General features: G+C 35.8%; 1 protein-coding gene across 2 annotated transcripts; it reads right to left on the reverse strand.

The window, feature by feature from the left end:
• Window positions 1-603: 603 nt before the first annotated feature.
• fut9a (fucosyltransferase 9a) lies at window positions 604-10,548 on the reverse strand. Of its 2 annotated transcripts, XM_084097817.1 has the most exons (4): window positions 10,169-10,548; window positions 6,590-6,693; window positions 6,450-6,488; window positions 604-5,305 (listed from the first exon to the last, which is right to left on the reverse strand). In XM_084097817.1, exons 3-4 carry the CDS (start codon window positions 6,460-6,462, stop codon window positions 4,218-4,220), a joined length of 1,101 nt encoding a protein of 366 aa, XP_083953943.1. In that variant the 5' UTR covers window positions 6,463-6,488; window positions 6,590-6,693; window positions 10,169-10,548; the 3' UTR covers window positions 604-4,217. The 2 variants fall into 2 exon arrangements, with proteins under 2 accessions (XP_083953943.1, XP_083953944.1); XM_084097818.1 differs by lacking the exon at window positions 6,450-6,488.
• Window positions 10,549-11,400: the final 852 nt, after the last annotated feature.

The raw sequence follows: 11,400 nt of genomic DNA on the forward strand, positions 1-11,400 counted from the left end.
CTTCCAACAGGACAATGATCCCAAGCATTCTTCTGCAAGATGCTTGACATTAAGGGTTGAATAATTTTTAGACTGCATAAGTCATTAAAAGTTTAATATTCAGTTGAATTTGGGGAAACCTTTGTTGTTGAGCTATTTTAATTACTTTTGTTTGATTTATTCATTGCAAACAGCTGAAAGTCCATAAATTTTGCCAATAAACCTGATTTGCAATGGGGGTTGAATAATTTTGATTACAACTGTGTATAGGCAAATTAACTTGTGACTTAATTTTCAGTTTTATACACAGATTCTTGATCTTCAGCTGAAAGATTATCAGAGAATAACAACTTCATTCTGGTCTGCTCCTCACCCAAATTTATCATAATAGTGAACTATATCACAGTAAAGTGACTATATGTCACTTTATAAGCCATCAGATCAGACTACCTTTATGATATTTTATTGTTTGTTATCTTGACAAATGTGGTCACAATGAACTTTTTGGAAAAACATAAGGCATACAACAATTGTTTTCAACAATATATGGGTGAGTAAATAATTTTTGGTTGAACTATTTGTATAATTTTTTTCACGCTTGAAATCAGAATGGGAAGCTAAATGCTCTGTGAACTTAATTTTATTTCCGTCTCTTTATTTTACTAACAGACATCTACAGTAAATCATTTGGCAAATAACAATGTTTTGGCAATTAACATTGCAAAGAACAGTTCTATACACCTTCGAGTTCCTCAGCACAATAGGAATGTGGGTCATTTCGCATTCGAGTCCATAATGCATAGAGGAGATATCATACTCCATGCCGGCGTCAGTGAGACCAGCCTACATGTGTGAGTCAGCCGGAGCTATGAGTCAGACACCGCTAACACACTCATAATGCAAAGGCTGTTTTAAAGGGTACCAAGAGCTCACAGCCAGCACTTGTGCACGGGAGATAAAGATACAGAGGTGGAGAGAGAGAGAGAGAGAGAGAGAGAGAGAGAGAGAGACCACAAATCAATACAAGTCAGTAATTATGGTCAGTAAGTAACTAAAATAAGCAATCTCTGATTCACTTTGTACACCATGATGAAACCATAAACATTGCTTTCTTATTTCACATTTCACATTTTTAGTCACATACATCTCTGCACTGTCATCGTTTCAATAAATCACACACTTGAGAATGAGAGAAACTTTTAGCTAAAGTTTTCCAGTCCAACAGTGTTCAAAGGACTAGTTCCTAATCCCCCCCCAAAAAACGATACGGATGTTCAATGTGAAAACCGCTTTAGAGACAGAAAATGGCCTCTCCATAACACTGTCATCTTTGTCTTCAGCAGGAGACTTTTCTTCCTCGATGCAAAGGCTCAGAAAGAGCTTACTTTGTCTGTCTCATTTCAGCGCTTCATCCTCAGGCATTCGCTACAGGTTTGAGATCGTCCAACAATCCGGCTATTTACAATGCATAAAGAGCATTCACGGCAAACCAATTATCTTTGACAAACGTTGATCTGAGATGTGTAATGTTGTCTTGGTTACTACACATCATCTCAGTTTTCCTCAGAGTTCATATAAAAAAAGTCCGGCTCATTGAAGTGTGCACATTTGAGTAATATACAGATGGACATTGTTAGAATAGCACACTTTTTTTTGTTTAAACAAACAAAAACTGATCATACTTCATGAATACAAAAGTTAAAAAACCAGGCATGAAATATTTGATGATGCTGTTACTGTTCTTGTTCAATTGGACACAAACTGCAACACAACAGCAACAATAACCCACAACCATGTGTGCTTCAGACATCAAAACAACAAGAATGTAAGTGATTCAAAATGTGTGAGTAACTAGGTATCCTTTTATATCTATTAAAGTGTGCTTTTTCATATAAGCAGTTCAAAAATCAATTTCCTAACCACTCTTTGTCTTATTTCCCAGTAAAAATCCTTAAAACAAGATAAATTAGCTCGAGTCAAAATTGTGTAAGATAAGTTTTCACAGAATATATAATAGTTTATTAACTGCCAAATGCATTCCAGAAGCTCAAACAGTGAAACATGGCACTTGCAACACCAAGGCCAGGGGTTCGATACCTGGGATAAAACGTATACAATGCTTTCGATAAAAGCATCTGCCAAATGTGTACATGAAAATAAATGTACTTTTTTTTAACCCATTTGGATTTTTTTCTTTGGAAGTTTATAGTTAAAATGAGGGGGGGGAAATATTTTGGCACATTGTTTGTTTCTTGTTTTAAATGGATAGCTCACCAAAAAAAAAAAAAAAGTGAATAAGTCAAACATTATTTTGTGAGGATTATGTTTTAAGGGATCGTTCATCGAAAAATTCATCCTATCATGTCAGAATTTTGCGATCTAGTTAAACATAAAACCAGTAAATTAAATATTTCTCTCAGAGAAATTTAGTTTTAAGCAGGTTTAGATTTTATTTTACTAGAAAATAAGACAAAATAGCATTGGAGTACATGATTTGTTTTTGCGGTGACAGTATAAGCAGCACAGTCTGTGACCCACAGTTGAAAATGTTCTCATTGATCAATAATAGAGTTCTTTTACCCTCATCTAATATTAGACTGACATGCATGTAAGCACATCAAAAACAGTCCTTCACCAAGAAATGAAAGCCGATCTGAGAAATGTGATGACTTGAATCCCAGAGATAAAAGATCATAAGCATCTCTTTTGAGAAAGAAAACTTTGGCAGCGAACAAATCCTCTAAGCTTACAGCTAAAGCAGAAAAATTAGAAAAATGAGTCATTATGCTTCTCACATTATGATTTTGTTTGTCTCGTACATCAAGTGCGTCTACCCATTTGGCAACACTTGGAAAAAGGTCTTCTCATTTCTTTGAATATGGCACCACCCACACATGACTTTATGTATATTAGCCTCCAGCTCTCAATTCAGCACTTCACTTTTAAACAAAAGTAACATTGAAATATTTCAAAAACAAAACTTTACAGTACACATTGATACATAACAGTATCACATATCGAAGCCATGTAAGCTACTTAACAGTGATATAATCAGCAGTTATTCAGTACAGTAAGACATTATCAGCAATAACGCACTCCTGGCATGTTTGTTTTTCAGTAGCAAGTGCATGATGGTCACTATGGTGTCCAACATAGCATGTAAAATATGAGTGCGCAAAACAACGTCCAAAACCATGGAAATGAAAGGCAGGTTGTCTTAAAACACATACTATACGCATTACATTTACAGTACATAGACATTTTGCACAACATAAGTTCTGTAAACACTGCATAGATGTCTCTAGCACTAACATTTACACAATAACCAATGATATAAAAGAAGCATAAAAATCTCAGTTTCAGAAAGTGCTCCGCTCTCATTAAATAAACAGATTTCCTTTTTGATGTCATGTATGAAAACAGCGAAATTTTAAAGGGATAGTTCACTTAAAAATGAAAATTCCATCATCAACACAACAGAAGATACTTTGGAAAAATAACTTTAGTGTGTTGTTTTGGACCCCATTGACTTTCAATGTACAGGCAAAAACACTCAAAAACAAAATATCTTCTTATGTGTTCCACATTAAAAAGAAAGTCATACAGGTTTGGAACAACAATAGAGTGAGTAAATGATGACATTTAAATGGATTTTGTGCAGTTTGGTCTACATAAATGTTTCTTTTCACATAAATAAGTAATTATTCAACTATAAAATGCACGATTTGCATCATGTTTGAGTGAACTATCCCTTTAAGTGCATTTTGGTCAAAATTAGCTTTCTAAATAAACGTATTTATTAAACACTAAAATGCATGATTTGCATCCAAATATCACTTATGTAATCTTCTTTTGTGAAGAGAGAAAGTCATACAAGTTTGGAACGACAAGTGAATAAATATGTTTCTTTTCAAATAAATACTAACTTATTCAACTCTAAAATGCACGATTTGCATCAATTTTGGGTGAACTATCCATTCAAATGCATTTTATGAATTTTGGTCAAAATCTGCTTTCCTAATAAATATGTACTCATTAAACTCTGAAAATCCATGATTTGCATCCAGGTTAATAAACACATTAAACTGAACACAAAGTAAATGTACAACTACTTTGGGACATTTTACAAAAATAAAAGTCTGTAATTGCTCACAACAGACCCTCATTTGAATTAAGTTACACAAAGCTCTTATTGTCAAGCAACTTTCATTAAGCTGGTCCAGTGGTTTAGGTGCGGATTAACCCCAATACCATTTGTCAAGATTGTTAATTGCCTTGTACTCATTGTGCCTTCTGACGTAATCGCAGGCCAGACACGTGTGTTCGGCCCAGAAGTATGCCTTTTTCACCTTAAAGTGTTTACGCCAGTCAAAGTACTTCAGGTAAAGCTCCTCGTTTTTGTCAAGAAACAGGAGGTAATCAGCCAGCTCCTTCGGAGACGGAAAGTCGTCGACGTGGATGAAAGCGTTTCCCTGCACGAAGTTCTGATAGTTCTCCCTTGGTGGCCCGAGCACCACAGGTACGGTGCCGACGGAAAGTGGGTTGTACAATTTCTCAGTGATGTAGTCTTTGTGAATCGAGTTCTCGAATGCCAAGTAAAATTTACAGCTGGCAATTGTGGGAAAATAGTCCTGGTCGGAAATGTACTCACCAAAAGCCTGTCCGTATGCATGAACCTCAATGTGCTTGTACAATTCATTGTAGTATTTCACTCTGACGTGATCTGGGTTCCAATTGCTGACGATCCAACAAATGAGCTTGTTCTTGCTTGGCGGCACAAAGTCCTCCTCTCCTTGGGCTGCAACAATCGATCCATAAGGCACTTCTATATCGGCATCCTGCCGATAGTTTAGAGTTATATTAAACAAGTTTTCAATTCCAGGTAACTGAGATGAATGAGACGGTGACTCGAAGTTCATCCAAATCCATCTCTGCAACGTGGGCCGATACGCCGGCGGCATGTTGGAGAGGTCGCTGGTGATGTCCCTGTGATGTATGACGACGGCGTCGGATTTGTTGTAAAGGTTTCGGTCGGCGGTGATGAAGCATCCATCGATACTGAACAATGAGCTGCAGACGTTCAGGTCGTAGGTTTCTCCAAAAGGCCAAAGCCAGACCAGGATGGTGGTCTGGTTCTGATCACTTCTGCTGGAAAGGAGGCTTTTGACTCGAGCTGTGGATGTTTCCGACTCTACGGGGCCTGACAACCAGCTCGTAGATGGTTTGATGTACATTAAAAACAGAGTCACAAAGCATCCCAATAAAAAGATACTAAGCAGGAGGGGTCGTAGGATTCTGTAAGTTGGTGTAGATGGCATACTCTGGCCTTTAAACAGGAAACGGATAATGGTGGAAAGGCAAAAAAAAAAGGTTATGAGTCATTATATGAGACAGCAGTCTACTCCAGTTTGATTTTAAAGTCATTTCTTTAAGATTCAGCACATTCTATCAGACAAATAAAGTGTTAATGAACTGCATTGTGCCCTCTTGAGCTAAATTAATACATTTTAATATCCTGAGACTGCTGTTATATATTTTCTAACTCTAAACTGTCAGCAACCGGTAGTGTTCCACCGGCCATATTAGTATTTCTGTCCACCACTGACAGACAAGTCTTTGACCTGAAGTGACCCCGCATGCAAAGCATTAGTCCGACAGGATAGGATATATTTCTGTAAATTAACTATTACTTTGCATGATTGGTTTGACTACTGCATCCTGCCAAAACAGGTGATTGGTAACAAAAAAATATATATCCTATTTCTGTATGTGAATAATAATGCACAATATATAAATATTAATATATTGCATTATAATTCAAGGTCCTATACCATGCATTATCTTGCTCAGAGCAACAGTATAAATGCTTGGAAACAGACAGTGTTATTTCTATGAATAATGTGAAGCTATTATTAATATTATATTATATTATATTATATATACTAAATTTTCTGGCTTTTTACTACTAAGTCAGTTTGCATAGGAATTAAGTGTTTTTATACATATTGATTTGCATTGTTATATTAACTGCTTTCAATACATGCTGCATGTTAACTCTTTACAAAATGCAAAAATATCATGTATAGTAAGTTACTGTAGCCTACTAATAAAAATATTATCTAACACATAACAATTACATAACTACACTGAATGACTGTACAAAGTGAATTCATTTGTGCATACTTAAAAAAAGCATTTAAATCTATTCATATTTCAGAACGAGAACTTTGACATTTGCAATACATATGTTGTGCCTTGTCTGTCAGCTGATCATATGTATGCTACTGTAATGAAGATTAACCTAATTCATAAGCAAGAAACATCCTCGACTAAATAAGCAAGGATGCATAAGGACATTTGCATTGTAAAACTGTACAAGGACACTTCAGATATTAAAATACTGTCTGGTTTACTGATATCAGATTAATTTATAGGCAGTAGAATGTCTGGGGATCCACTTTAAGACTTACGGAACAGTTCCATAATAGTTCATGAAATAGTTAATTACGCTGGAAAGAAAAAATATAATTAATATATACCATCATGACAAAGTCAGCTAATTACAAGCACTGAAAAATATATATTCAAAGTAAATAATCTTAAAAATCACCTGACAGATTTGCTGATATCCAGTAGGTAAAATGATTGTTGTTATATTATGTTCCAGGCTCTTCTTTTTACTACCAGAAGACTGTCAGTCTTAAAACCATAGGTCTTCTCATGAGGGGAAAAAGACAGAAAATGGATTACATATAGCTCCCAGGTTAAATTAACTCTCCTGGGAAAACTTTTAGCCTTTTATGTTCAAACCGAAGTCAGGAAGATGGAGAGACTCAAGAAGAAGTGACAACATGTAGACAACATTTCTGAATGGTTAGTAGGTGAAATTATGTAGCATAAAGTATGTGTAGTTATCTTCTAGTCATTGATTAGCATATTCTATCTGGATAATCTATAAATCGTGTCCCGGGGGCAGGGTTTATGTAAATTTTAGGGTTGGTGATGTCAGTAACCCGGGAGGAAGCTCGTGTAGTTCCTACCAGCCGTTTGTTGTAGTGCTTAAAAAGTAATTTCTTTAAAAGCAAATATCTCCCTTTGCTTTGAACTTATGAGTGGTGTCACTTTGCAGATGTTGTTTATGCTCAAACAGCAACATTACACACTAACTAAAGTAAGAAAAGTGAAATCATATTCAACCACCCCTTTAAAAACAGTTTTCAGTCGGGGGACATTTTACAAATCTCACAAAATGAGAAGGATGAAGAGGCTGCAAGTGCTTAATGTGGATAGATGCCGTAATGAAAACGGTACAGAGAAACGTATGGGTCTGAGAACGTTTAGAGCCTAATCTCTGACTTAGATTTATATTCTTGATTATAGAATCACATTGATTCTACAGCATATAGATCCAGAATTTTTAGGCACACACAGACATCAAGAATCAGTGTATGAATCTCAACAATGGTGACAAACAAAATATTCAATTAGGAAAAGGAAATTGCTAAGACAATTCAGATCATAATTTATTCATACCGCAATGCATAATGGGAGCCATGAATGAGTTTTGATTGGTGGCACCCAGAATGCACTGCAACATGCTTTATTATTGTCACCATTGTTGAGATTCACAAGCTGATTAGTCTGTGTGTCTAAATAAAATCTTCAGAACAACTTTTAAGAAATATTTTGGATTATATAGAAAATGCTAAAAATCGTATGCTGTAGAATCACAGGGCTGCTGTAATCAACAAGGTAAACATAACTCTCTAAATGAGTTTAGTGAATCAGGTCAAATGATGATAACATCAAAACATCACCAACACAGCCTGATCACCTTATCTCTTTGTTCATCTGGCAGTTAAACTCAGTTACAACAGCCAAACAAAATATAATGTTAACAGTTTATGGGTCAAGAGCCCAACTAAAGCAAACACTGACCACCATAATGGTGACTTAAATTAGCTTTTCTCCTTTGGTGATTCTGCTTGTTAACATCAGGTGTCTTTAATTTAGTGATGATTGACAATTATTGATCACTTAATTAGCTCATTAACTTAAACACTCTTCAGTGTTCATTCAACACTCATATTTTAACACTTTAACACTATTGAGTCTGGCGTCAAATAAACTCCCAGGAGAGTTCATTTAACACTGGAGTTTTTATAATCAAAACACTTTGTATAAAAATGGTGTAACCAAACATTTTATATTGGGGGAACCAAATGTGGAAGTTTAAGAATTCGTCATAGGAAACTCCATATTTATTGACCACTGTTCAAAATGCAGGTGGTACTGTGGCCCTGTACCAATCCAATCCTCAAAAATAATTCTGGATCATTAAAAAGGAACATTCAGAAAATGAGTTTTACACATGGGAACACTGCCATCTTCAGGATGTCAAGAGATAATAGAACCAAAAGGCCTATTTACACAAAATATTGACAGTATCAGGATGTTAAAATAAGCTAACAAAATAATCTGGAAACACTAGATTTTGTTTTTTCTGTATACAGACTCCATAATTATTCTTTTTTTTTTTTTTTACTTATTTCCAATTTCCTACATTCCCATACTGCTAAAGGTGTTCCTTATAACTGCCCAGTACATTTTTTGCACATTCTTCAAAAATTAACCAACGTCTTCAACTCAAGGGTATTAAAAACCAGTAGTATCAGAATACACAATTAAGCGAATTAACATTCAATTAACTTAGTCAGTAAACTTCAATGAACACTCAATTAGCTGTAATTTCACAAGGGCCGTGAAATCTGCCATTAAACAAATCTTCACACTTCCACTTAATAACATCCTGTTCTATTTAACTAGTGTCAGATCTTTTTAAAATCTCTAACATAATTAAAGAAATCAATGAACGAACTGATGAGTCACATATCTGACTATTAACTTAGACTATTAACAATGAAAATAACATTTTCTGTATATAATAAAATTATTTTGGATTCTTATGTCAGTGTCCAGTTCGTGTTGATATTTCCTATATCTAACACACCTATTTCTAGTCAATGCATTTCAGCTGTGGGGTTTTACATGGACGTTTTACACTACACTGTATACTGCGGTTGAGAAATGAGCTTCGATTCATCTCCGCAATGTCCATTTACCATAAAACCACATGTGGACATAATAACTGTTTAAAAGGTTTATCAGTGCATTTGTGACTCAATCATATTATATCACAGCAAAAGCTCTCTGTAAATAAGCAGGACATATAAGGCTACAGGGAGATTATACACGTGTCACATCCAGTTCATAACAGAATGTAATTATTGCTAATGCATGACATATTTCTAAAGGTTAAGAAACATTGGGCAATAATCAGCTGTTTAAAGACCCTTGGGCGGATTTTAAATAACAAAGTGTCTGGCATATCCTGTTTCCTAACTCCTAACTATTACACATTTACATTTTTTTACATACCAACAATACACATATGCTGCATGATCCTGTTAAAGTAAACAGATAGAGAAACGAGGTTGCATGTTTGTGTCTCTCTGGGAGTCTTTGAAAAAGAAAGGCATTCGTTTTAAATGTATTGTGATGTATTTGGGACACGGAGTTGCACGCTGGTATAGTTGGTTTTAGTGTTCACGTCTAATAAATAGAAAATGTGGATGAAGGACATGAAGATGAAAAGATGATGCAAAACCATTAAATATAAAGCTTTAGTGTAGTTTATTTAGTAGGCTTTGGGAATTCGTGTCTATCCCATCAGTGACATGATGTTATACAGGCTATTTAATGAACACTGATCTAAAATCGTGCTTCTGCTGTCCATAACAACATAAATGAATGTGTTACCGTGCAAGGTGATGTGCTTTATTCACCAGTGATGCTGAAGGTCATCTTAAAGCAGACTGTCACATCTGACATATTACTACACGAAATATGGCTATTCTTTAAATGTGACACGCTCTCTCTCTCTAGCCTCTCGAGTTCTTTGTCTATTTTAAGCAAAACCGCATCCAAAAAGGACGCATGAAGCATCCCATGAGCATGAATGTCCCTGCGCTCGTGCCTTGTTTAATTATTATAATTCATAATCCCCAAAGAGATGAATGAAAAAATGATGGTGCACGCAGTGTGTGATATTTAAAGCATCTACTCGTGTCGTGCAATATATGCAAAGCATACAGGTAACCTTCATATCGGTAAAAATCGTTTGTCTCACCTCTCCATCAGCAATCATCCTCGAGGGAAAGCCACATCATGCGCTTCTTTTATTTACATCCCACGCGCTTCGCATATCGGAATGGTGCTGAAAAATCTCCGATGAAGGCAATATTTGGATACGATGCACCTGAACCCATAGCCTTCGCGTCAGTGAATCACTGCATATTGCAATGTGTCCGCAATGATGACAGACTCAAATCAACGCGTGCAAGACAAAACACGTTCGATCCTATGGGTCAGAAACGGAGAATGCGAGCAAGTGCGTCGCTGGGAAAGACGCCATGTAACGCCGTGTGATGTGATGTAGAATAATGTCGCCTTCCCCACATGCGCCCAGATACCTTTCCAGTGTCCCTGCTGTTCATATGCATGCATGCAATTATAGATTTAGAGTGTGTGCGTGTGCAAGCGCGTGCATGTGCAGTTAATACATGCTAATGCAGGAATGCAAAGAAATGTATTAGATGGGAAATATGCAACGGTGGCGTTAGACTGGATGATTTATGTAGTCAAGAATTATTCCTTTGTTCATCATTGCTGTATTCCAGTCAGCAGTGTATTAGCCTATAAATAAATGCATTTGATGTATGATTCAAAAAAATCGTTTAAAAACACGTGGATCGAATTAATTTAATATTGTATTGTCTTAAAAACAGGTTCATTTGATTAGTAGCATTAATAGATTCATTGATAAAAAAGCAATTACACGATCAATTAATTGAGCAAATGATGATCACGGGCAATTCATTTATTGAAAGCTTTCAGTCAGATTATCTCTAAATGCAATTTAATGAGTTTAATAAGTCAGGTTTTCATGAATGAGTAAAAGGCATGCGTTGCATCCAGAGACGTTGCGGTGAGTTATCGACTTTTTACAAGTTTGTATTATTGTTGTCAAAGAACTGTGATAACTGGGGTCCATTCCTCGTACCTCGCTTAATACATCTGAGAAAAAAAAAGAAAAAGAAAAAAAAAGTCGATAACCCGCAACGTCTCTGGATGTAACAATTGTGTCTTCTAATCGTTTACGTCTTCTAATTGTGATAACTGATCTCTGATTTGGTTCTTAAAATGAATTTGTGGATTTGATTAAAATATCTGGATTAAGTTGTCTGAAGCTGCGAAGGCCGCATTCAAAGGCCGATTGCGTCACCACTGCACGACGAAGTCTGTCCCAATTCGAAGGTTCCTTCAAATGCGGCCTCCATATACGTCCTTCGTTTCCATAAA

This window comes from Abramis brama (genome assembly GCF_963993115.1).
Source record: "Abramis brama genome assembly, chromosome: 21".
NCBI classification, from domain to species: domain Eukaryota; kingdom Metazoa; phylum Chordata; class Actinopteri; order Cypriniformes; family Leuciscidae; genus Abramis; species Abramis brama.